Source organism: Eucalyptus grandis, chromosome 5 (genome assembly GCF_016545825.1).
Source record: "Eucalyptus grandis isolate ANBG69807.140 chromosome 5, ASM1654582v1, whole genome shotgun sequence".
Classification (NCBI taxonomy): domain Eukaryota; kingdom Viridiplantae; phylum Streptophyta; class Magnoliopsida; order Myrtales; family Myrtaceae; genus Eucalyptus; species Eucalyptus grandis.
In genome coordinates this window covers 7,447,112-7,473,379 of record NC_052616.1, presented here as the reverse complement: position 1 = coordinate 7,473,379, position 26,268 = coordinate 7,447,112, and the positions used below count along the sequence as shown (strand labels likewise).

Below are 26,268 nucleotides of genomic sequence, written 5' to 3'. Positions count from 1 at the left end.
AGTTGTATATAATGCATACATTAACTATGATATTGAAGTTCAAGAGAATAATCTAAAGATATAAAATAAACAATTTGTAGATAGAACTAACATTTCTTATTACAACAATCAAGAATAAGTTCAGAAGAAGACAAATATTAAGGAAATGTTGAATGTAAAGGTGTGGAAGAAACGGCTAAGGTGAAAAAAAGTCATTTGAAAAGGTGTTAGTAGTTTTGTCTTTTAATAAAGGAAAAAAATCATCAAAAACCACAAATTTTGCTTAAAATGACAAATTTACTCAAAACTTTTTTTGCAACATGAAAAACCCGAAATTTACTAATTGTAACACATTTACCCCAAAAAAAATTTCGTGCACAAAAAATCATGAACTTCTATGTGTATAACACATTTATCCAAAACTATATGACATTTTGGTCTTTTTACATCGCCCTCGCCGCCGTCGAGTGAGGGTGGCCCTCGGCTGGGTTGGGTGAGGGCACCTCTCGCTAGGCCCTCGTTAGCGTCGAGCAAGGGCCTCCTTTGCCAAACCCGAAAAGGGCCACCCTCGCTGCCCTCACCCAACGTCGGTGAGGGTGACCCTCATCGGACATCGGCGGAGGGAAGAGAGAAGAAGAAAAAAAAGAAAAAAAATACGAAAATGCCCTTGTTGGGATAAATGTGTCACAATTTGCAAAGTTTGAGAGTTTTTCATATTACAAAAAAAAAGTTGAGATAAATTTATCACTTTGGACAAAGTTTAGAATTTTTGGTAGTTTTTTCCTTTAATAAAGTTGAAACAAAAAAAAAATAAGAAAAGAAAAACAAGAAAAAAAATCTTAAATTAAGAAGGGGACCCGTAAAAGATAACATAATCAATTCAACGGGGATTTAGAGTCAGAAGCTAATAAGAAGTGAAAATAGCACAAATCTTTCTTAATTGTGAGCTCAACAAATGGATCAAAAGCTATCCTAACAAAATCTTTCATTTAAAATACTAGGAAAGCCTAAGGTCCTGTCCAAGCTCTCACGTTTGGGCACAAAAGATGACTTAGGCTTACTGGCTAGTCTAAGAAAAATTGGGTCAAGCTCAGGACCCACCCACCTAAGGTCAAACTGTTTGAGAGCGGTTTCATCGGTTCACGAGACGAGACGCAACAGTCAAGCACGACTTTAAAAAAGTCATGAATGTTGCGCTAAATGCAGAAAAAAAAAATTGTGTCGATTACACAACCGATTTGGCACGGCGTCTTCGACATTATAGGAAGCTTAAATTGTTTGTGCAATCCCTCATTTATTAAATTGTGGCGTTACTTCATTAAAGAGAATCATTGGGATTTGTCCCGATAACCATCATTCCCATAAAAAGAAAGGTAAGAGATTTGACTCTTCAATTTCTTAAATGATTGGGATTAAAATGATTTAATTTTAAGTATAAATTTTGATTTTTATACCTTATAAGGAAATAAAACAAAAGCTTAAGAACGAAAGTTAGAATAGGAATAAAATAAAATTTATTAAGAAAAAAAAAAAAAAAAACAAATGTGACTGTTGAAGGGATCGAGGGAGAGATTCCAATTTGAGTCCTCCGGAGGATGACGCGAGAGACTATCTCTGTTCGTGTCCGAGTCACACTACAGGAGTCAACCCGGGTTGGTTGGCGTGAGGACCGGAAGAACGATCATGTCTGACGATGAAAAACAGTTGGGGGAGAGAAAAAGGACATCATAGACATGGATTGTCCCGTGGATTAAGCAACTCTTGTTTTCTCCTGTGTCGTCTGGGTGGGGTAACGGGGAAGGAGGACAATGTCGCGACCACGTGCCCGTGATATCGGCTTTTTGGACATAAAGGTCCTTGTCTCCTCCATCCACCTTAAAAGTACCCCACTCTGACACAGCCTTTCTTCTCTTCCCTTGCACTGCAAGCGGCATTTCCGCTCTCGGGCAGCGTCTTCTTCTGCTGTATAGAGCCGGAGCAGCGTACCCTTTCTCTCTCTTTCTGTTTCTCTTGCTGTACGAGTTCACAGAGAGAGAGAGAGAGAGAGAGAGAGAGAGTGTGTAGATGGGCGTCGGAACGAGCACGTTCGTCATCAGATGGATCAACTTCATCACTATGGTATAATTTGTATTCTCTTCTGGCTTTGGAGTTGGGATTTTCCTTAAAGTAGCCTCCTTTACGTTGTTTGCTCGCTATGTCGGAGTACCCATTTGGTTGTTGTTCGCTTTTCGACGGCTTATGTTCATGTTCTTGCCATTTTCCCACTGTTACTGTGACTAGGTCATGGTGTCACTCGGAATGCCGGTCTCTGTGTCGCGCGCATTCTTTAATTTTCTGCAAAGTCCTGTCTTTTTTTGGCCTGTAAGGCTTTCTAGCCATTGGTTATTTCGGATTGGGTAACTGTGATTTAGATGTGGAGTGTACTGAAGCTTCGGTGAGGGATTTTGCAATTGCAGCAACCTTTGTTCTTTTTGGTGACTTCATTGACTGAGTGCTCCGCAGTAATTTCGTGAAAATGTCGAAGTTCCGTGCAGAAATGTTAAAAGGATGGAAATGTGTGATCTTGATTCAGGCGTGAATTCTCTGTTTCCTTGTTCGTGCAGCTTTTGGCTGTTACTGTTATAGGGTTTGGCGTGTGGATGAGCACTCACGATGACAATTGCCGAAAGTCCCTCGCTCTTCCTGTTGTGGGTCTTGGGGCATTTATATTCATAATGTAAGTCTTCTTTGCTCTTGTTCTTAATTTAATTTGCTATAATGCTTGGTTTAGTATTCCTCTCCATTGCTTTTTATCACCAATATGTAACGGATAGCTTGCTTGTTTTGACTTTCAGATCAATAATTGGCTTTCTCGGTGCATTGAAGAATAACTCAATACTGTTGTGGGCTGTATCCTTATCACATTCAGTGGAAATTTTCATCTCTAGAGACAACTGCTATTTTTCCCCTTACATATTTTTGCCTTTTTGCAATGATCTCAACTTGACACTTTACAGTACTTGATCTTGTTATGCCTGATATTGGTGGGAATCCTTGTGTTCACCGTGCTAGCGTAAGTATATCTTACAAAAGCCTTTGTCATTCTGTAATTTATGCTTCATGAGCTGGGGCAGGCTTTTAGATTTTGGGGGGAAAGCCTATTATAGCAGAATGATGCTCTGCCGTTATTTGGAAACAGGGTTTGCTGAGTTTACAAGCTACTGGTATCCTCTCTTTTCAAGTTTATTAAACTTATACTCTCAAAAGATCTGTACATCTTATCAAAGCTTGGTAAATAACTATTTTGCGTACTAATACTTCAGATCCAGATTATGAGTTGAAATTCTAGATAAATAACTTCATGGGTTTCCTATCCTAATCCTGTATTGACTCAGATGCTGAAATATTTTTGTGCATTTTTAGCTTCATTGTGACAAACAATGGTTCGGGGCACAGCGTAACCGGTTTAAAGTAAGTATCCATTTACTTCAGCTGACAGCATCAGAGTTGAACTACCTTATTCACATAACTGTGTCTTCTCAGGTACAAAGAGTATCAACTTCAGGATTACAGTTCGTGGTTTCTAAAACAAGTGAGTGTTGAATTAGAAACCTGCCCTTTATTTTTTGCCATGCCATTCTTCTGAGTTTTCGTTGTCTTTCTGCTGATTGTCATAACTCAGACTCAATTTGGCTTTTCTATTCAGTTAAACGATGCACATAACTGGGAGCGCTTGAAGAGTTGTCTTGTGAAATCTGAGGACTGCGACAACTTATCGAAGAAATATAAGGTCTAGTTTGTCACTTGGGGTTCTGATTGGTCTAAATGATTATGTTGTCATTATTTGAGACTAACTGCTTTGTGATTTCAGACTCTCAGACAATATAAATCAGCAAAATTAACTCCAATTGAAGCTGGTTGTTGCCGACCCCCATCTGAGTATGTTCCTTTGTTGTCTCTCGACTGAAAAAGATTCTTTTCCTCATTCCCCTCCTTGCTATAGACCCCTACTATAGGGATTTGATATCCATCTCAAATTTACCTAATTATATTTGCAAAATTTGAAAAGATAGATGACAAAATCAGGAAACTGAAGTCCATGCCATTTCTTTTGGAATTGTTTGAATGAAATTCTACGTTAGCAAAAGTTGTTTGTACCTGATGTAATTTTTTTATTTTCTCATGAACCTTTTTTTATTCTAGGTGTGGTTACCCTGCCGTGAATGCATCATACTACGACTTGAGCTACCACCCCGTCAGTTCCAACAAGGACTGCAAACTCTATAAGAACTCCCGAGCGGTGAAGTGCTACAATTGTGATTCGTGCAAGTAAATGTCATTGCTTTAGTGCCTGCTTCTCTTATTTCTCCCTCTGTTAGGATATGTCTGACTGTCACTTGCTGTCCTAGGGCTGGTGTTGCTCAGTATATGAAGATCGAGTGGAGGGTGGTTGCAATTTTTAACGTTATCCTGTTCGTTGTCTTGGTAAGGCAAAACTAAATCAGAAGATAAAGGGCTGTTCTAAATTCTTGTTTAGATGTTCTAGTTGGTGTTTTTCCTGATATTCTTTTCACAAATTGCCCTTCTCCAGTCTGTGATATATTTCATCGGATGCTGCGCAAGGCAAAATGTTGCCCAATATCGCTCAAAAGCTTGAGGAAAAACAGGCCCATAATCTGGAAGGATTCACTATATCCAAAAGTCGAGTTCTCTTCAAACAAGACATATCTGAGAGCGAGCCATTGTCTTCTTTTACGCTAGATAAAATATGTCGGGTTTGTCTCTTCATGGAGATTTGTTTTGTGAACACAAACTGTGCCTTGTGAGCTTAGTAGTTTTAAGTATGAAGTGTAGACATTTACTGTTTCGAGTACTTCTTTATTCATATGTTGTTGTCTTGTGGAAGAAATGTTCATTCGTCAATGTAAGTAAACTTTATCATAGTTTCTCTTCTCTTCTTACAACTTTAAAGTTACGGGTGATGAAAGGTATCATTCGTCAATTGCCATATAAGGAGAAATTCGATATTTGATCCGTAAAAGTTGTAGCTGGTCGAAGACTTCACGCTTAATGAGAAATCAGGTTTTTTTTTTTTGCCCCCTATGGGGGATGAGAAATCAGTAGAAGAGATCACATTATATCTTAAAGGGGCGATTTGAAGAGTTGATCTCTTTTGTGTATCGTTCACACAGTTTACCCATCTTTCACTCGGGGAAAAAAATTAAATTTGCACGAAGAAGTGAGCAGCACCAGCGTGTAATTCTAAATTCAAAGTGCCAAGCTACCACAGAAAGGGTTAATGAACACGCTATGAATGAAGTCGTTCCTTACATTGAGTCCTGTATCGATTAAACAAGTGGATTGATACAAGGTTAAACACCTGATGCATCCGCCAGATAGCTCTTAAATCTAGTGGCTCCACACTTAGAAGCTGTCCAGCTTCCACAGGTTCCAGGAAATCGATGCCTTAATGGCAGGACAAGTGAAACCGGAAGCTTGAAGATGATGACCATGGACGCAGAAAAGAAGCAGGACACCGGAAACACTGTCTCCTGATTGATTGACCCTGGTTGATCTCCTTCTTCTTTATCAATGACAAGCACTGTTCTCTCATAACAACATCGATTGAAGCGCTGAACCAACGTGATGAAGCCATTTCATCTTTATACAGGACTCGGATGTCACTGCAACAAGGATCACTTGCGGATTCTGATGCCAGGAATATCCTTTAAACCCATCTTTAGTGCTGTCTTGCGGAATAGCGCCGGAGGATTTTTCAAACCAATGGACTCACAGAATCGGTTGGCTAGCTCAACAAGTGTTGTTTTGTCTCTGCCAATCTCCCTGATCGAGTTATAGTAGCCAAGCCAAGCATGGTATGCTGCTTCTTTGACACTTGTATCAACTTTTGCCATTGAGTGCTCCATCTGCAGCAGAGAGAATCTTAAGCAAGACAAAAAGGAAAGGCGAGCCAAACTTTGTTACTAGCTAAAAGAGTGTCAAAAGCCTGAAGAGAAGCACTAGCAGAATTGATCTTTTGATTTTGAGCGAAACCATCCTATTGCTTATCCCGAGAAAAGGGAAGAAACTGTTAGTAGTTTTACCTGCAAGGATGATTCCCCCCTAAAAAAGTTTACATTGTCACTTTGATCGCTTATTTTAAACTTCAGAAGAAAATTATAATTAACATTACAGTGTAAGTTAGGATATTTACGCATCAACTTATCAAGCACGACAGCAGTAAAAGCTACTCCTATCAGGTTCAATGAGCAACATGTACATGTATAAGCATACAAGTGGCAAAAGAAGAATGGGGCAGATGATTACCCTAACTTTGACATCTGGCTCCACAGATGGTACAGGGATTCTATCAATGGGCAGATCTTTCACTTCATCCAGGAAATATTCTTCCCACGGTGCAAGCAACAAAATTCCTTTTCCTTCTTTCCCTTCCCGTCCTGTTCTCCCGAGACGATGTATATACTGTTCTCTGTCAGAGGGTATACCCACCTGAATTGAACTCAATATTACTCCCAGAAGAGAGAACGACACTCGACAAACTTAATATGGCAGCAATATTCATGATCATTTTTCCTTAGGATTTGCTTAGAAATCAAGCTCAATGCCAGCACCAGCCTTTTATCAGACAAAATACTTGACTATTTTACCAGGAAAATGTAAATTAGACTCTCAAATCTTACTAGCATACCTGGAGGACCAAGGTAACATCAGGGTAATTCATTCCACGGGATGAAACATCAGATGTGACAAGTATCAGTCGCTTTGATTCTCGAAACTCATCACTTATGCGAGTTCTGTAAAGTTGAGGCTTCCTAGAATGCATCTCTCTAACATTCATCCTCATTTCGCGAAGAAGTAAATACAGGAGCGATGTTACCATCCCCGTTGTACAGAATACAATGACCTGAGCATAGTGATATTGTTAAACTGGTAGAAAATGACATCATTAGAATAAAGAATACTCCCATTGATACCTTGTAATCAGGTGCCTCCAAGATATGCTCCTTGAGAAAATGATAAACAACTTGAAAATGCATGTCATGAGGAGCAACTACATAGGACTGCTTAACCTGCAACGACAGGTAAAATATGTGTCCAGCTAATCAAACATAGAGAGGAACCATGGGTACATGACACATACAATATGATCCTCATTCTCCTCATAATCAGCTGAAAATAATAAAAGAGAGAGAAATGAAATAAAGATGGCAGTAAATTAGTCCATTATTAGTACTCATGCTTGTGTTGTAACCACCTCCCACATTTGGAATACAATACATGACTACAAATAAAGGGCAATCTTGGCTCACTCATAGTCCCATATTTTGTCACTTTAAACTACCACATCCCAATATGCCTGCTCATGCTGACAGTCAAGTGACCATAGCAAACTTAACAGCTTGAGACACCCGGAGAGAAAGTTAGATGTCTTAGACTACTTATGATGATCACCATTCAGCATAACACCACAACATACCTGGGCATGAGTCTCCACACAACCGACACCCACAGTGTCAATGTAAGCATGTTCTCTTTTTAAGACAAGCTGAGATATCCGGCGAACCTGCACAGTTATGATGAATCAGAGAAATGCCATGATAAGCTGAGTTTCTATGATTTCAAGATCCAAAGAAGAAATAAGTATCAATTTTACCTCTTTTGGCATGGTCGCAGAAAATAGAAGAGACTGTTTTTGACGAGGAAGACAGTCAACAATTTTCTCCATGTCTTTGCGGAATCCAAGGTCTAGCAAGTGGTCAGCTTCATCAACTATGAGCATTTTCAGCCCCATCAAACGTACGGATATACCTGATTTATTCTCTACATGATCCAATAACCTACCAGGAGTTGCAACGATTATCTGCAGAGGGATGAAGAGAGTATATATTTTTTGCATCAAGTTCAAGGTTTGTTTAGATATGTGTATCAGTCTATTTTTACACTGCATAGACATCCAATGTCATAAAATGATAATTTATTTAGAAAAAGATTCAGGACGCGCATATGAAGGCTAACCTCGCATGAATCAGATTCCAAACGTTTCTGGTCATCTTTGAAACGAGTACCTCCAACAAGTGTTTGCACACCAATACCATCATGGTACTTTAGCAAAGCTCTAGCTTCTGCAGCTAACTGACTGGCAAGTTCTCTTGTGGGGCAAAGGATAAGAACATATATTGGAGGCACCCGCTGATTTTTATTGCTATGTGACTTTAAAACTGTTTCAATAGCAGGAAGCTGTTTGAGTATAAACAAAAGCGTCATGGAACTTGATGAAATGAATGATGATAAGAAAGGAGCAGCGATCCTACCAAAAAAGCCACACTTTTCCCAGTTCCAGTTTTAGCTTTGATCACAGCATCCTTGCCTGTCAAAGATCAGACCCTAAAACCATCATCTACCAACATAGGATCTTAGCATCAACAGGGGAAGATAATGTACTGTGGGGTGAATGCATTAATCTAAAAAGTGTACAAATATGATATTTGGAAATGAGAAATCTCTTTGTGCGTTAAAGCATTATCATTTTCACACTTTCTTTAATTTCCACAATCACAACAGTAAAAAATTTTGTAATTGAGAGAGATATTTGACTCAAGAAGGAAGACATGGAGAAGGAAAAATAGTGCCAACTGCCAGCCAAAATTGAAAATGGTGAAGCAAGCTGTCGATCTAATTACAGGGCACAAAATAGTGACACAATCAGAATAATCAATCGATTATCTCTTTGATACCTAAACTCCAGAACAGATCAAAGTATGCAAGCGTTTCAACCACTTGAAGCATTTGATTATCTTCTCCCTTGTCAACTCACAAGCTCCCAATTTTCAGAAAATTAGCATCTTGCTGACTCACAAGGCAAAGGGAACTCATCCACAAAAATTCACAAATGCTATATGTCTAATGCATGGAAATGGATTGATGAATTGTGTAAGCTGCTCTATGTGAAGTAATATGTTATTAGGAGATCTAAAACCCAGCAACTTGTGCTTGTGCTTTATTGATGTGTTGATTTAGCCCTAAAAAGGCAACGTAGTGATTAATATACAAGATAGCATAGCTACTACCATCAAGTGAGAGCGTAGCTTCCTGCACTTTGGTCATTCGAACATACCCAGCTGATGAAAGAGCCTTAATCGACAATGGTGATATGTCACATTCGTCAAACCTGGAAAAAGGAAACACAAAATGACCAGAGGCACACAATAAAACCCACAGTTAAACCCATTATAACATCCAACAACTTCGGACTTTTTCATTGCAAGAAATTCAGTGAATTGATGAACCATCTTTGGAAATAATATCCCATACATCAACCAATCCACTTATCTGTCATGCAATAATCTTCTGTTTACTCAATTACACTGTTCTATTCCACTCAAGCAAAAGCAATGGAAACTAGAGAAACCGATTGTTGACTTGATATTCATATGGAGAAAGGCCTATTATACCTTTTCTGAGTGAAAATGTAAACTTCCTCCATGTCCTCACCCTGATTTTCTGCCGATTTCTTCTTGCTAAGCTCATGCCTAATCAACTCTACATGTTGTGAAAAATTAGTCTCTTCCTCAACAAACTTTAGAGGCACCCTCTTCTTGATCTTGATATCATACTTCCCGAGAGAAGCGTTACTTCCCCTCTTCCTCATGTTTGTGCCTCCATTCATTTTCTCCACCTTCCCCGACTCATCTCTGCCCGCACTCAATCTTGGCCACCTCAAATTACTAGCATCGGGCCTTCCCGCATCATCTGCCGTGTCGAACTCTGATTCTTCATCACTAGTAGAAGAATCACTATCATTCTTGAAATACACCCTTTTCCTTTGCCGCGAAAAGTTCTTACTTTTCACAAAACCACTAACACTCCTTGAATCCTCTAAGTCTGCCCGATCAGCCGTCAACCCATGCGACGATTTAAATCGATCATTCCTTGAATTACCATCTGAATCACTCTCGCCTGAGGAACTCTCATTTCTCTGGAACCTCCGATTACTCACAACCGAGTACTTCCTACTCATCACATGATTGGGCCCACCAAAACTTCTCAAATCCACATTCTTGCCACTACCAACAACACCACCATGCCTCTCCACCAACTTCCTCAAATCAATCGGCGACCTGGTCGGTCCCGGCCGCTCAGTCGCCAGCCGGATTGGCGGCGGAGGATCCTTCAGCGGACCGTCGTCTTCATTCCACAGGTCCTCCGCCCCTTCCTTCATGAACCGGTCGGCTAGGGCTTTGACGTGGTCTTTCGGAGACATGGGACCGTGAGTCGTCGTCGCCGCCGCCGCCGCCGAATCGCCATAGCCCGACGCGTCCGGCTCGCCGGCGAGCGTGGCCCTGATCTCGGACCGAATCCGAGCCTGGTAGAGCTGCTTCTCCTGCTCGAGGAGCCGCTTCTCCTTCTCCCTGGCCTTCTTCTCGTGCATTCGCTTCCACTGCCACTTGTTCAGGCCTCCCGGAAAGGTGCGCGGCCCTCCTCCCATGGACCTGGAGAAGACGAGGCTCGAGAGGCTTCCTGAAGAGCGTTCCAGGAGGTCCGAGAAGCGGACGCGATGCTCGCGAAGGAGAGATGAGAGCATGATCGCGAGTTTCGCTCCTTGAGGTTCACAGAGAAAGAGAGAGAGAGAATTAGGGTTTTAGCGGGAAGAAGACGAAGAAGAAGAAGAAGAAGAAGGATGGACAGGGTTTAAGGTCATTTGATAATTATGACCCAAAAAGAAGGGTCATTTGGTAATTATAGCTCGGGGAATTTTCAAGTTGGCCCTTGGATTTTGGTTTAATTATCATTGGGCCTCTATAAAGACAAGGTTTTACTTCTTTAGGCCATTGATGATTATTTCTAGGATAAGATTGACCCGAAATTAAGAAAAGGGTGGTCTCTTCGATAATTCGTAATAGACCTGATCAATGAGTGGGTTGGACCGATATCAAGCATCAAAGCCCATGTCAGGATCTTCCCACGATATTGAAAAATATTGTATTTTGTTCATAAGATTATGCGGCTGAGGCACGCTTAAATAGGCAGGCTCGAGTTCTGTTCCAAGTAGGAGTAATTCTTCCTTAGGCTAGTTTAAGCGAGTTTCAAGCTGGGTAGTTGTTCAAATCCCCACCTTCTCGGGGGATGAGGTGAGGACGCGTAAGTTTCAGGAGTGAGTTTCGATTCTCACGCCCTGCAAGAGATATGGCAAAAATCTGAGAGTGAGTGTAGAGTAGGAATAGAGTAGAACTGACAAAAAGAAAAAAAAACTGGGTAGTTGAGCTCATGATCAAGTCTAATGGCTACAATTAATGCTTCCTAATTTTGAGATTCTTTCCTTGCGCTAATTTTTCTTTATTTTTTTTCCTTCTATTATAATAACCGAAGATAATAATAATTTGTTTCTTTGGAAAATCCTTTCCCTAACTAAATTGACAAAAGCACGAAAGCGGGGGAGCAACCTCTGCTGCAAGGTTAAAAGTTCCTAGTTTGAATATTATACAGCAAACTGTCAGGACCTCTTTTTCAATATAGGAGTCTAATGCCTTTCTAAGGGAACTTGTCTCTGCATGTAGGGGTGATCATAGTCCGAGTTGGGCCGATCCGATGCCTAACCCTAGGATCAATCCATACAATGTCGGTTCCCAATTTTTGGGACCGAGGACCAACCTGGTCGAACGGAATCGGGGACTAGCCAATAATTTTTTTATTTCATTTTTTATTCATTCAAAAGTAAAACTCATTAATTCAAATTACATATCAAACCAAACTATAAATATAAGTACATATTCAACATAAATTTAAGATAAGGTTATCATAAAAAGTTCACACTAGTTAAAAACAACAAACTATATAAATGATCGAAATTGCTAATAGAGATAAAGTGTTTCCATCGCTGAAGCATACTATAATTTTCTTGTTTTTGATTTGTCTTTGAATCATTCTTCCCTTCAGGAAATGGGATGAGATAGGAAGTTTAAGAGAAAATAATTCTAGGCCAAAAAATGTTTTCTTGGCATCTTCTCCTGCAATCATCTATTACTAATACTTGTAACACTATATGCAAAAATGATTCATACATTCAATCAAGCAAAGTCTAATCAACCAATAATTAAGCTTCACACCACTTGATAGGCACATCATCATAACAACGGCAATACTATTATTCAAAAACTCCTTCCATTTGACACAAACTCAAAAGAAAAGTGCAACTGAATAATTAAACCATAAGAAGAATAAGACAAGAGGCTAAAGACATTTTAAGCCATTTCACAACACTATTCACCCATTTCACGGCGTGAAGAACGTGGCTGGGTTTGCTATCTATAAGAAAAACATTAAAAAATATTATATATTAAATATATTTCTTTTATCAATATATATATATATATATATATATATATATATATATATATATATATTATCAGGGTTGGTTCGGGTTGGATCAACCCTAAATTTCTAGAACCGAGGACTAACTCGCACAGTACTAGTCCTGGAATCTTAGGACCGATGACCGACCCGGTCCCCTTGGAAACCGGCCTAGGACTAGCAGGGTTGGGTCGGTCCAGGGTCGACCCTAGACCGCTGCTCACCCCTATCTGCATGTCTAGTTCGATGTCTCTCTCTAACCAATCTCTTAATCCGGGAGATAATGGAGTGAGAATTCGCAGGAAGAAGAGCAATGAAGGCAAACTATCTAGCTTGCCACATTCGAAGAAAAGCGGCCCGAGAAAGCTTGAACAGCAACTGAGGAAAAGACTTTCCCTCCGAACACTGAACTAAATCAGACAACTTTATTGTCCTAGTCGCTGGGTACTCCATCAATAAGATGAAGCAGAAGAATAAATACCCTTCTAGACTTGCAGAGAAACTGAAGATCCAAAGAAGCAAGTGATTTCTATCCTCAAGACAGCAGAGTTACACAAGCTGCGGACTGGAGAGACGAGCGAGTTCCACTTCTAGGATCTGTTTTCTGTCGCTAAACAATTATGCATGGCTAATAAAAGCAAGTGCCTCGGGATCCAAGGACTGAACCAGACCAGCTCAAGCCAGGGGGTACCCTTGAACTTTTTAGCATCAGCAAGTTCCAAGCACTTCCCTGCGGAGAAAACATCATGGGAAGACAACCTCTAAGATCACTCTTATCAGTAGTTGAGGGGGGTTAGGAGCAAGAGAGCCACGCAAATTACGATTAATGAGTGCATAATCTCGCATTGTACCTACTTCCTCATGCCCCCTATTGAGTTGATATGAAGACACTGACAGTAGCTAGCAATAGCTTCTCTGATTTTTATATGAATGAATTACGATTATCATTACGCAAGACCCCATAGTAACGATTGCCCTTAATCACCCGTTTCAGATTTTCCAGGTCAGTTATGCACAGATGTAGTCAAAGATTGTATCGCTTCTTCTATTTTCGCTCCTTTGCCAACGGGCGAAGAGCTTGTCTCTTGAGGAAGATTTGGAAATGAGCTAAGGCGTTTGACCAAACCTGCTGCCAAGACGAGTCAGGTACAAAATTTCGTTCTTTTTTTTTCATGCTAGAGTGAAGTCTTGTATTCCGTAATTGAGAGGGAAAAAGGAAAAGAAAAGATTACCAAGAGAAGCTTGTCTAAATGTGTAGACCGAGTATGGAGACTCGTGCTGCAAACAGCCCGGGTTCGACATCTTTTATTGAAGAACCATTCCTTTTATTTTGGAGTACGCTTCCTATTGTTTCAAAAAAAATTCTTGTTTTATGCAATGTTTAGATTTAATTAAGTTTCATCTTGAAAGTTTCACATTGAAGAATTTAATTGTGATTTTATTTCGAAAAATCTAATCATGTCATATATATATAAGAGGACTGATAAGATGAGATTTGATGGTAGTATGCACAATAAAAGTAAAAATTTGTAAACAAATGGTTGTGCTAAAATAAAATAAATGAAAAAAAAACAGTCTATATCAAAGTATTTATAGATCTACTAGACAATTGATTCATAAATTTGATTGACAACATTGAAAAGAATTAGATTTTTTGGAAATCTCTCATCTAGATAAAATTAATATTTATGGAAGTAAAAACCTACATAGAAACAGAGGTGGGACAAAAACCATTCTTTTTTGTCCAAATCTTAGGTGTATAACTATAAGTGCCGTGGATTTTGTCTTTTCGGTAAGAATGGATTTAGTTACATAGGGTTGGAAGGATTTAGTTACATAGGGTTGGAACCATTCTCTTTTTGTGCAAATCTTAGGTATATAATTGTAAGTGCCCCTTATCTTCTGTTTTCATTTCCTCTCTCATAGTCTCACCATGTCCATCTCTTCAAGCCTTCGAGGTAGTCTCTTCGTCTTCTCTCTACTCATCTGCACGGAGTGATTAATTCTCTTCCTCTCCCTTTCACGCTTCTACCTTTAATCACTGAATCATCTCTGTCGATACAAGTGTGTCCCGGGAGAAGTACACTAATAGTGTCATAAGATGTGTACGGCACTTACTTTGGTGCCAAAAGTTTCCGTCAGATCACTGAAGTGCCAAATGTGAGAAACTGGCAAGATATTTCGGCCAAAATGATTACGTGGTTTTTTTTTTTTAATTTACAAGGCCTTTAAACGATGTCGTTTTCCGTCCTCCTTAAGAGAACGACGTCATTTTGCCGTCCTAAGCGGATGGCCTCGAGAAAACAACATCACACAACTCATTTGGTTTTTTATTTTTATTTTTTATTTGGGGATTGAAATTAGGTTTTTTTGTCCAATCCTCACCCAACGCCGGCTGAGCAACAACGCCGGCTGCCATCGCTCAGTCGCCATTGCTCGGTCAAAGTCGCTCAGCTTCCGTTGCTCGGCCATCGTCGCTCAGCCTCCGTCGTAGTAGCACCGTGTTCCAATCTCAGTAATATTTCACTAGCTTCAACATCTTCAAATTCTTTGAGCTGGGACTGCATCCAGCAACTTCGAGTGGGCGTGGAGGGCGAGCCTCTGGCGACTTTGGCCTTCAATCGCGAGCCAGTGGCAGCACATGAGGGAGCATCAGCCCGGGTCGCCGGAGCCTAGGTATTGGAAGATGTAGGCTAGGCACTCATCGAGGAGATTAGAGATGGAGAGGGAGAGATCGGGGGTGGCACACTTGTCAGCAGCCTCCCCGAGCACTGGCCAGATCATGGCCTTTGACTTGGCCATCGAGTGGCCGTCGTCAGGGTTGGGGTCGGGGTTGGAGCTGCAGCCGCCGAGCGTAAGGGTCATCAAGGACGGCGACTAGCCGGAGATTTAGGGTTTTGAATTAGTTGACACACACCAAATGGCGTTGATTTGTTGTTTAAATACTGACTGTACTCTTCGGCGAGCCACATTAACTTCAAAAATTAATAAAAAAACGCCACATCGGATTTCTGGCCAACCATATCGGAGTTGGTACTAAAATGATAACTTTTGACACCAAAATAAGCGCCGTATACAACTTATGGCACCCCTAATTCTTTTTATTGTTTTATCTATGTTTTCTTTGTCGATTAACCTATTATGAATATTCCATTAGAACACCCTAAGGCAATAGCTTTTATGGCCAAGTTGTCACATAGGGGTGTCAAAAAACCGTCCCAAAAACCGAGCCGAACCGAAAACCAAACCGAACTGAACCAAAAAATTTGGTTTTTTCGGTTCGGTTCGGTTCGGTTTTCGGTTCTCATTAAAAACCGAAATTTTTTTATCGGTTCAGTTTTTTATCGGTTAATCGAACCAAACTGAACCAATAAACCGATAAAATCCTAAAACCTTATTTTGGTTCGGTTACTTCTTCCTCAACGATTCCCCTCTCTCTCTTCACCGAACACTCGCCTACAGCCCTCCTGCCCGAGCCATCACCACCGCTACGATGAGCCCCTCACCAGCCTTGAGTCCACGATGGACTCATCTCCTGAACAGTAGCTTCTCTTCCACACCCGAGCCTCCACCAAGACCCACCGCCTAGACCAGCCGAGAAGCATTACCGGCGCCCGACCTCCACGTCCGACCACACCTGGTGCTTAGCGAGTCACGGCCGACAACCTCGGCCGTAGCCGGAACCCCCTTGCCCTCGCTGGCCTCTTCACGGTGGAAGCCAAACTTTGCTCAGAACACCCAAACAGAGACCCAATCTAAGGTTTCGACACACCCCTACCATTCGAAAACCATGCCTCAGCGACGCTTGCCTCCGTTTGCTCCAATCTAAGATTTCGACACACCCCTACCATCCAAAAACCACGCCTCAGCGACGCTTGCCTCCGTTTGCTCGATCAAAGAAAGGGGCAACAACAGCCACAAACAAAACAACACAACGAGAACGAATATTCCCCACACAAACTTTCAGATCCAGTTTGGGCATTATATCAAACAACTGGGGTGCGCTACTATAACGAGGGATTTTTGGGTCCACCGAAGCTCGACCCACACTGGGACTCTTGACACACGACGAGGAAGACATCATAAACAAAATGCGGGGCGACGCCGGCCGGAGCTTGCGGGAGCCGGACGGCCGGGAGCTTCGGCCCATCGCACCCAAAATAGGGCAAGAGCAGGGGCAAGCTTACCTGTTCAGCTTACGTCTTACGGGCGTTGCCAAGAAGGTCGTTGTGTGGTTCGTCGACGAACAGAGTAACCAAAAAACCAAAAACCAAAAACCAAAAGCTAAAAACCAAAAACCGAAAAACAGAACCGAAATTTCGGTTCGGTTCGTATTCGGTTCAGGTCTCATTTGGTTCGGTTCAGAAGTTATTTCTAATGGTTCAGTTCGGTTCGGTTTTTTTGAAAAACCGAACCGAACCGAACCATTGACACCCCTAGTCACATATCATTCAGGTCAGGATTGCACGAATGGAGTCAAAGCTTGTATTGCTTCTTTGTTTTCACTCCTTTGCCGGCAAGTGAAGAGCTCATCTTTGGAGGAAGATTTGCAAATAGAGGAGGAGCTAAGGCGTTTGAATAAACCTGCTGTAAAGACAATTCAAGTATTACAAAATTCTCGAATTGTGTAGCCAGAGAAGAAAGACGTAAAATTAACAAGAGGGCTTTTTCTATGTGCACAGACCGAGCATGGAGACACTTACGATTGCGTGGATTTCTACAAGCAGCCCGCCTTCGATCATCCTTTGCTGAAAAATCATTCGTTCCTTTTCAATGTATACTCTCCTTTGCCTTGATGAATGTACTTCCCTAAGAGTCCTACACATTTTGGGTCAAAGTGTGATCACATACTCTACTTTGAAAAATTGCAATCAAATCCTTGACTTTTTGAATCCTTGCAATCAAGTCCCTTCTATCAAGGTGTTAGCCCTAGCGCATATGCTCAGAGATATTAAAAAGTGCTGTGCAACAGCGACACTTTACTAGAACTTAACTGCATCTGGATTCAAAAAGTTGAGAAATTGATTGCACTTTTTCGAATGTTTATGATTTGAATACACACTTTGAGGAAAAATGTTTTGGACTTTTTGGTGTGGCTTTCCAATTTTGTTTCTAATTGAATGGGTTTTGCTAATAGATGAGGCCTAGTTCCTGTCCTAAGAGAAGTACGAACCTCGAAGGTCGTCGGCAAGTGGAGCCAAAAGTGCGTCCATCAAGCGCTTGGACTGCCCAATTGGAACAGTTCCGATCAGAAGAACAAGCAAGGAAGAGCTCATTGCGGCCAAAATGCAGGCCAAAGTTCTTGCCCTGAATGCCGATCCGAACACTCAAGAATCACCTGGCGATCATGTAGGTAAAGTAATCGTTCCTTGCCGTATGGTACACTATCTTTCCGCATTAGCCTTTCAATCGTAGCAAAATGGGAAGAGGACATCCTTAAAAGGGATGGATCGAGTTGATAAGACAATGACTTCTCGCCTGAAGCAGCAACTGAAGTTTCTGATTTGTTCTTCGTTACAGTTTGCCGTCGTTCGGACCAAATTTGATTCGGGAAGGAGGTACGATGGAGGGGGAATGATCAGCACCATAGAAAAGCCACCTTGCCAGGGGTCACAATACAGTGGAGGCCGAATCAAGATATCGAGTGGCGCTGAATACATTCAGGCCGGGTGGATAGTAAGCAACTTACTTAAGTCAAGTCAGCAGAACACATTTCATTTCATCCTTGTTTGATCGTTCAGCATTGTAATACGAGGAGATGTTGCTATGATTCAGCTTTTTCATTGCCATTAGGTCAACAGACTAATCTTCCTTCCACATATTAACTTTTGGCTTGTGAACATTCATTCCTCAGGTGAATCCATCCTTGTACTCGGATGACAAGACTCATTTGTTCATTCTCACCAAGGCAAGTTTTTGTACATTCGCAATATTCTATTTCTCTTTCAATGTGCTACCAAACGATCTGACTTGTTTAATTATGGACAGGTGGGCGGGACAGGTTGCTTCAATACACAGTGTGGATTCGTTCTCGTGCGCGCGGACCACCCGGTGGATGCGGTGTTACAGCCTGTCTCTCAAAACCCAAAGCCAGTGTGCACGTATAATTTCTTCATCTATCGAGTAAGATTTGGATGTATCGAAACTCAATTTCCTTTGTGTTTTTTCACCAATTTCGCATCAAATTCCGTATTGCAATCCCTTCATGTAGTCTACCCTAGCATTCTTTCACATATATGTATGTGTGTGCATACATGTGTACAGGATCCACTTAGTGGATCGTGGTGGCTAGAGCTCGGTGAAGACTACACGCCGGACATCCCCAGTCCGCCCATGGGACGCGCCACCAAGCCGCACGACGAAGCCTCTTGTTGGGACATGACCACCATCAACGGGAACCATGAGACGGAGGCCGCCGAAGACACCGAAACGTATGTCGACCAGGACAAGTACTATGGGGTCGTGGACTTAGGCCATCAGGATGCCCCACTCCACCGTGTCATGAAGTATGGCGGGGCCGGTGGTGCCACCGGCACCTAACGAGGTCTGTGAGAGATTTTTCCTTTGCTTTTGGCCATCGATAGCTTGGAATTTCATATAAGTTCTCCATCTTGCAATGTCACGTTAAATACTAAATAAGCAATCTGTATTTGTACCATGGCCATCCTTGCAAATAAATATTATAACCCCATGGACTCCATCGTAGCAACAATATACCTACCTGCTCCTTCTTTCCCATCAAATAAAAATCATGATCATTTTACCAGAAAAGGTAAATTAAACTCTCAAATCTTTCTAGCGTACCTGGAGGACCAATGTAGCATCAGGGTAATTCATTCCACGGGATGAAACATCAGATGTGACAAGTATTAGTCGCTTTTATTCACGAAACTCGTCACACATGCGAGTTCTGCAACGTTGAGGCTTCCTAGAACGCATTGCTCTAACATTCATATTCATTTCCTGAAGAAGTAAATATAGGAGAGATGTTACCATCCCTGTCGTACAGAATAATGCAATGACCAGAGTACAGTGATATTGTCAAATGGGTATAAAATGACTTCGTTAAAGTAAAGAATACTCTCATTGATACCTTGTATTCAGGTGTCTCCAAAATGTGCTCGAGAAAATGGACAACTTGAAAATGCACACCAATATGCCCGCTCATGGTGACAGTCAGCATGACCGTGGCAACGTCAACAGCTTGAGATAAGACCTAGAGAGAAATTTAGATGTCTTAGACTACTTATGATGATCAACATTCAGCAGAGCACCTCAACATACCTGGGCATGAGTCTCAACATGACGGTCACCTGCAGTGTCAATGAAAGCATGTTTGCTTTTCAAAACAAGCTGAGATATCCGGCAAACCTGCACAGACATAAGAAATCACAGAAAGGTCATGATAAGCAGAATTTCTACGATTTCAAATAGGTATCAATTTTACCTCTTTTGGCATTGCTGCAGAATATAGAAGAGACTGTCCTGGACAAGGAAGACAGTCAATAATTTCCTCCATGTCTTTGAGGAATCCGAGGTCTAGCAAGTGGTCAGCTTCGTCAATTATAAGCATTTTCAGCCCCATCAGACATGAATATTCCCGATTTATTCTCTACATGATCCAACAACCTATCAGGAGTTGTAACAATTATCTGCAGAAGGTTGAGGAGAGACTACATTTTTTGCATCAAGTTCAGGATTTGTTTAGGTACGGGTATCCATCAATCTTTACATTGCATAGACATCCGATGTCATAAAATGATACTTTATTTAGAAAACGATTCAGGACATGCATGTGAAGGCTAACCTCGTGTGACTCAGATTCCAAACGTTTCTGGTCATCTTTGAAACGTGTACCTCCAACAAGTGTTTGCACACCAATGCCGTCATGGTACTTCAAGAAAGCTCTACCTTCTGCAGCTATCCAACTGGCAAGTTCTCTTGATGAAATGAATCATGGTAAGAAAGAAGCAGTGATCTTACCAAAATAGCCACCCTTTTCCCAGTTCCAGTTTTAGCTTTGATCACAGCATCCTTGCCTGTCACAAGTCAGACCCTAAAATCATCCTCTACCAACACAGGATCTTAGGATCGATAGGGGAAGATAATTTATTGTAGGGGGAAAACATTAATCTAGAAAGTGTACAAATGTGATATTCGGAAATGAGAAATCTCTTGGCGCATTGAATCATCATCATTTTCACACTTTCTTATACTTGCATTGTCAACACTTAAAACTTTTGAAATTGAGAGACATTTTACTCAACAAGGAAGACATGGGGATTAGTGCCATAAGTTATGTACGGCGCTCACTTTAGTGCCAAAAATTTCATTCGGATCACGCAAGTGCCAAAAATTTTGAAAAACAATCATTTTAGTGCCAACGCCGATCCGGTTGGTCGGAAATCCGACGTGACCGTTTTTTATTAATTTTTGACGCTGATGTGACTCGCCAGAGAGTACAGTCAACATGTAAACCACCAAACAACGTCATTTGGCATCTTCAACCGCAAGTCGAAACCCTAAATCCCCAAATCAAGAGAGAGAAGCCATGGTGGCGGCGTCTTCTTCCCTGAAGAACAACACTAGCACCAGCACTCTCTGAGCAGAGTCTAATCCACCATCTCCATCTGCGCCCTCCTTGTTTCATTCACACTCATTGTCTTCTCTCTCTCTGTGCACCTTTAACCCTCCTTCTTCCTCCTCCTCTTCCACCTTCGCCTCCTATTTTCCCATCACTTCTTGGCCAAGCACGGTGGCCGAGCACGGTGGCCAAGCAAGCTAGGTCGGCGAGGATGAACAAAAGAAAACCCTAATTTCAATCCCAAATTAGTTATGCGGCATCGTTTTTCCTAAGCCATCCACATGACGGCAAAACGACGTCGTTTTCTTAAGTAGAACGAAAAACGACGTCATTTAAAGGGTTTATAGTTTTTTTTTTAAATATAAAAGCCACGTAATCATTTTGGCCTGAATTTCTCGCCGGTGGCACCAAAATGAGCGTCGTACATAACTTATGGCACTCATAGTGTACTTCTCCCAAGACATGGAGAAGAAATTGTAGTGCTAAACTGCCAGCCAAAATTGAAAATGGTGATTGGGCCAAAACAAGAAATTGAAAATGGTGAACCAAGCTGTAGATCTAATTATAGGGTAGAAAATGGCAACACAATCAGAATTATCAATAAGTTAATGACCACGAAATCATGCAGAACCTTTGACATCTTGGGGATAAGTACACTAATGATGCCATAAGTTATGTACGGCGCTCACTTTGGTGCCAAAAGTTTCCGCCGGATCACTTAAGTGCCAAATCGGAGGAAAAACGATCACTTTGGTGCCACCGACGACAAATTCCGGCCAAAATGATTACGTGGCTTTTATATTTAAAAAAAATAATCGAGAAGCCTTTAAAACGACGTCATTTTCCGTCTTCATTAAGAAAACGACGTCGTTTTGTTATCCTATGTGGATAACCTCACAAAAACGACACCGTTTTTTTTATTTTATTTGGAGAATGAAATTAGGGTTTTTTTGTTCGCCATTGCTCATCCACCGTCGCTTGGCCGTGGTCCCTCAGCCACCATCACTTGGCCGCAGTCCCTCGGCCACCGTCGCTCAGCCGCCATCCCTCGACCTCCATTGTAGTTGCTTGCCACAGCAAGACAAAAGAACAAAAAAAAAAAAAAAAACGAACAGAAAATCCCGAGAGAGGGAGGTGTCGCCGATGAGGGCGGAGGAGAGGATGGCAGGGCCACGGCCGCCGCCTTCGTAGCAGCTGGTTTCGCCGACAACCTCCGTGGCGTTCCAGATCTTCGCGGCTACCATTGGCCGAATCACTCATGCTTCTAGAGATTCTTCAAGGTCGCGTTTCCTTTGCACCTAACGATATTTCTTGGGAAAAGGCAGTGGTGAGACTGAGATTCGGGGATTTGAAAGGTTGATAAGGTGATTGAAAATGGGGGAAAACTTGCGAAGGCGAATGCGTGGTTTCTTTTCTGGAAAATTACTGGTGATGATGGTTCTGCGCTGCTAGTGTTATTGATTCGGTGCTGTTGGTATTGCTGGATCTGTTCGGGGAAGAAGACGACACAAAACGGCGTCGTTTGGGGATTTAGGGTTTTGAATTTGGGGGAAAGACACAAAACAGCGTTGTTTTGGTGTTAGGATGCTAAAACGACGTCGTTTGAAGGCCTAAGTGATCCAATGGAAGTTCCGGCGTGCCACATCAGCATAAGAAATTAATAAAAAAAGGCCACGTCAGATTTCCGGTCGATCGGATCGGCATTGGCATCAAAGTGAGCGTTTTTCAAATTTTTTGGCACTTAAATGATCTGACGGAAACTTTTGGCACCAAAGTGAGCGTCATACACAACTTATGGCACCATTAGTGTACTTATCCCGACATCTTGTCTCTTTGAAACCTAAAATCCAGGTAACAGGTCAAAAGCATGGAAGCGTTTTAACTACTTCTGAAGCATTTGACTGTCTTTTGCCCTGTCAACTCCCAAGCTCCCAGTTGTCAGAAAATTAGCATCTTGCTGACTCACAAGGCAAACGGAACTTCTTCGGAAAATTAGCGTCTTTTGCTCGCAGTTGTCCCGAACACGGATGCTCTTCCTGAAGTCACCCCAAAAGAGTGTTTCAGGCGAGGTAGCCAAGCTCACCATCATCAGGTCCGAGTTGCTACAATTAATTTTCCCCCCTAATTTTTGGTTATTTTCTTGTGCTAATTTTCTTTTATTTTTGCTTCTATTTCAACACCCCAACGAGCGGGATTCGCTCTATGAAAAAATCCTTTCCCTAACTAAATCGAAGAGAAGCATGTCTACTTACACATTTTCCAGGCTCGAGACTTTCTTCGTGACCTAAACAACCACTTAGTAGTTGGCATAAATAACTATCAATTTATTAAATATGAAGCTGAAGAAAACCCTTCTAGACTTGCCCAAAAATTGAACACCCAAAGAACATTTGATACCTATCTACAAAACAGCAACGTTGCACGAAAGTGCAGAGTGGAGAGACTTGCAGGTTCCACTTCAACCATCTGTTCCCTACCCCCTCAACTTGCTACACCTGTTGAACCGTTTATTAATAATTAATTGGACATCAATCACTTTATTTTGCCATTTTTAGCCTATAAACAAGTATCATAAACCAACCCTCCCTCTCCCCCTGCCCCTCAACTTCGTTAGACTTGTCGAACCATTTATTAATTGGACATCATTGACTCTATTTTTTCCCATTTTTAGCCTGTCAACAAGTTATCTTTAATGCACTCTTAGTGCATCCTTTGGACCTTTCCTCGTCATTCACTGATGGTAATGAATGCATAGTTGGCATTGTACCTACTTCCTCGTCTCTAATTGAGTTTGACGTAAAGATACCGAGGATTTGCTAATTCTACTGAAAGTTGCTTTCTCAATAGCTTCTCTATATCTATAGGTACATATACACATGAATCAACAATCATCATTGCACAAGACCCTCATAGTGATTTTTGTTCTTACTTATCTGTTTCAGTTTATCCAGTTCAGGACTGCAAAAATGAAGTCAAAGATTGTGTGGCTTCTTCTATTTTCACTCCTTTGCCAGCGAGTGCAGAGCTTGTCTCCTGAGGAATATTTAGAAATAGAGGAGGAGCTAAGGCGTTTGAACAAGCATGCTGTCAAGACAATTCAGGTACAGAATTTCCTTTCGTTTTCCCGAGTTTAGAGTGAATTCTTGCATTCTGTAGTTGAGGGGCTAAAAGGAAAACATTTATGAGAGAGTGGCTTGTCTATATGCGTAGACGGAGTATGGAGACATGTACGACTGTGTGGATTTTTACGAGCAACCCGCATTCGATCATCCTTTGTTAAAGAACCACTCCTTCCATTTCGGGGTATGTGGTTCCTATCATTTCTACGTAAACGCTTTGTGTTCTTAAGATTGATAATTTGTTTTGCTAAGTAAATGAGTTATTCTTATAGATGAGGCCTAGTTTTCATCCTGAGAGAAGAACGGACCAGGAAACATGGTCAGCGAGTGGAATTAGAAGCGCGACTATCAAGCGCTTAGACTGCCCTACTGGGACTGTCCCTATCAGAAGGACAAGTAAGGAAGAACTAATCGCGGCCAAAATGCAGGTGAAAGTTCACGCTCGACGCTCTGATCCAAACACCGTCGAGGAACACGGCCTCCATGTAAGTAATCTAATCTTCACGTAGGTAATCAAAGTACCAGGCTGGTACTAGCAAATCTGTTATTTTTTTCTTTTCTGTTATTTTTTTCTTTTCTCCTGCAGATTGCTATCGTTCGAACTGAATTCGGCTCCCTAAAGAAGTACAATGGAGGAGGCATGTTCAGCAGCGTGGAAGTACCAAAAGCCTGGGGGGCACAGTACAGCGCAGGCCAAATGAAAATAGAGAATATCCCTGATTTCATTCAAGCTGGGTGGATGGTAAGAACCTGGATTTTAGTTAGCACACATTTGATCATAATTACTTGTTCTGCATAGTTTTTGTTCTTATGTTTCACTTGATGATGGTGATATCCAAATGCCCATACAAGCTTTGAGAAATCGTGTTTTGCAACTGCTATTCTAATTATCTCCAGATGAGCATGTGTAGATTTCCCCATTTGAGATTTTCTCAGATGATATGAGAAGATGCTGCCATCTTCCTGCTCTTTTACTTCATTTGGTTAACAAATTGATTCCTATTTGGCATCTTATCTTCTGCTCATAAACTCCCTCAGGTGAATCCGTCCTTGTACTCGGACAATCTGACCCGCGGGTTCATCTTCCAAAAGGCAAGTCTCCACACGTTCACGAGATTCTACTCTTTTGACATATTAACGAAGGATCTGATCGTTTAATACTTCTGCACGAGTGGCTAATTTGCTGCAGATGGGCAAATCATCTTGCTTCAATGTCCACTGCCCGGGGTTCATTCTCGTGCGTTCTGATCACCCGGTCGATGCAATTTTCGAGGCACATTCTCACACGGGAGGACCGGTGTACACATACAATTACTTCATTTACCGGGTAAACCTCCGATATACCAAAACCCCATTTCCTCTCGCGGATCAATTATTTCCTATAATTACATTTTTATTCTTATTATCATTGTTAATACGCAGGATCCGACAAGTGGAGTTTGGTGGCTAGAACTAGGCGAGGACTCCATTGTGGTTGGGTTTTGGCCGCGGAAGATATTCTCTAGCCCCGGCTTGCAAGACTTGGCCACTTACTTGGAATGGGGGGGCCAAACGTACAGCCCGCCGGATGTGAAAAGCCTGCCCATGGGGCGCGGCGATTTTCCGACCGGCGACGTCAAGTTGACCGCCTCTTGTCAGGACATCACCACCATCACAGAGGCCCACGACCAGGTGCCTGCCACTGACACCCAAGCATATTCCGACAAGGAAAAGCATTATTTGGCCATGGACAGAGGCTATCTGAAGGGCCCTCTACAGCATGTTATGTTTTACGGCGGCCCCGGCGGGGCCACTGGCTGGATCTAGTGAAGTCCAATAACTTGAGATTTCTTTTTCTTTTCAGGCCAATAATTTGAAAATTCAATTTTCAGACATGTATTTAAATGGAATATGAAATGTGGTATGCGACGTGATTTGGTCATTGAAAGCATCAGATTTGTAATCTACCGTTTGCAATATCAAATCTAGTCTACCACTCTTAATTTATTATGAATCATATTAACAACTACTCTCGAGACACTTATTAGTAAAATTTAATGTATAACCATTGGGTGTTTCCTGTAGTGGTCGGACATAGTACATGAAAGATCAATATATTAAAGGTTGCAAAAGTCTTTAACTAATGGCATAACAAGTGCCTTTATTAGCTATATATATCACAAATTTAGATAAACTGGCAGCATCTTACATTTGGGTTGTAATACAAAAGAGAGTTTAGGATAAAAGAGTACCGGCAGA

At 41.6% G+C, this 26,268-nt stretch overlaps 5 protein-coding genes across 5 annotated transcripts; 3 read left to right on the top strand and 2 right to left on the bottom strand.

Moving 5' to 3' along the window:
• Positions 1 to 1,747: 1,747 nt before the first annotated feature.
• LOC104443788 (tetraspanin-10) lies at positions 1,748 to 4,901 on the top strand. The gene is made up of 11 exons (XM_010057313.2): positions 1,748 to 2,097; positions 2,583 to 2,695; positions 2,814 to 2,868; positions 2,976 to 3,031; positions 3,382 to 3,429; positions 3,502 to 3,550; positions 3,665 to 3,748; positions 3,830 to 3,897; positions 4,162 to 4,287; positions 4,368 to 4,443; positions 4,550 to 4,901. The coding sequence occupies exons 1-11, from the start codon at positions 2,044 to 2,046 to the stop codon at positions 4,613 to 4,615; spliced, it is 795 nt and encodes a 264-aa protein (XP_010055615.2). The 5' UTR covers positions 1,748 to 2,043; the 3' UTR covers positions 4,616 to 4,901.
• A 297-nt stretch (positions 4,902 to 5,198) lies between these two features.
• On the bottom strand, positions 5,199 to 10,644 carry LOC104443787 (probable DEAD-box ATP-dependent RNA helicase 48). Its single transcript, XM_010057312.3, has 10 exons — positions 9,432 to 10,644; positions 9,048 to 9,148; positions 8,292 to 8,347; positions 7,996 to 8,217; positions 7,634 to 7,840; positions 7,457 to 7,543; positions 6,954 to 7,049; positions 6,668 to 6,883; positions 6,286 to 6,468; positions 5,199 to 5,885 (listed from the first exon to the last, which is right to left on the bottom strand). The coding sequence occupies exons 1-10, from the start codon at positions 10,559 to 10,561 to the stop codon at positions 5,655 to 5,657; spliced, it is 2,529 nt and encodes an 842-aa protein (XP_010055614.2). The 5' UTR covers positions 10,562 to 10,644; the 3' UTR covers positions 5,199 to 5,654.
• A 4,402-nt stretch (positions 10,645 to 15,046) lies between these two features.
• On the top strand, positions 15,047 to 18,867 carry LOC120293575. The gene is made up of 7 exons (XM_039313257.1): positions 15,047 to 15,181; positions 16,854 to 16,931; positions 17,010 to 17,102; positions 17,848 to 18,003; positions 18,182 to 18,235; positions 18,316 to 18,450; positions 18,592 to 18,867. The coding sequence occupies exons 1-7, from the start codon at positions 15,047 to 15,049 to the stop codon at positions 18,865 to 18,867; spliced, it is 927 nt and encodes a 308-aa protein (XP_039169191.1).
• Positions 18,868 to 19,316: 449 nt separating this feature from the next.
• LOC120293574 (probable DEAD-box ATP-dependent RNA helicase 48) lies at positions 19,317 to 22,155 on the bottom strand. Its single transcript, XM_039313256.1, has 6 exons — positions 22,025 to 22,155; positions 20,135 to 20,255; positions 19,775 to 19,939; positions 19,612 to 19,698; positions 19,421 to 19,543; positions 19,317 to 19,325 (listed from the first exon to the last, which is right to left on the bottom strand). The coding sequence occupies exons 1-6, from the start codon at positions 22,153 to 22,155 to the stop codon at positions 19,317 to 19,319; spliced, it is 636 nt and encodes a 211-aa protein (XP_039169190.1).
• Positions 22,156 to 23,877: 1,722 nt separating this feature from the next.
• On the top strand, positions 23,878 to 25,836 carry LOC104446011. Its single transcript, XM_018873089.2, has 7 exons — positions 23,878 to 24,012; positions 24,122 to 24,214; positions 24,303 to 24,515; positions 24,617 to 24,772; positions 25,069 to 25,122; positions 25,220 to 25,357; positions 25,453 to 25,836. The coding sequence occupies exons 1-7, from the start codon at positions 23,878 to 23,880 to the stop codon at positions 25,834 to 25,836; spliced, it is 1,173 nt and encodes a 390-aa protein (XP_018728634.2).
• The last annotated feature ends 432 nt before the right edge of the window (positions 25,837 to 26,268 follow it).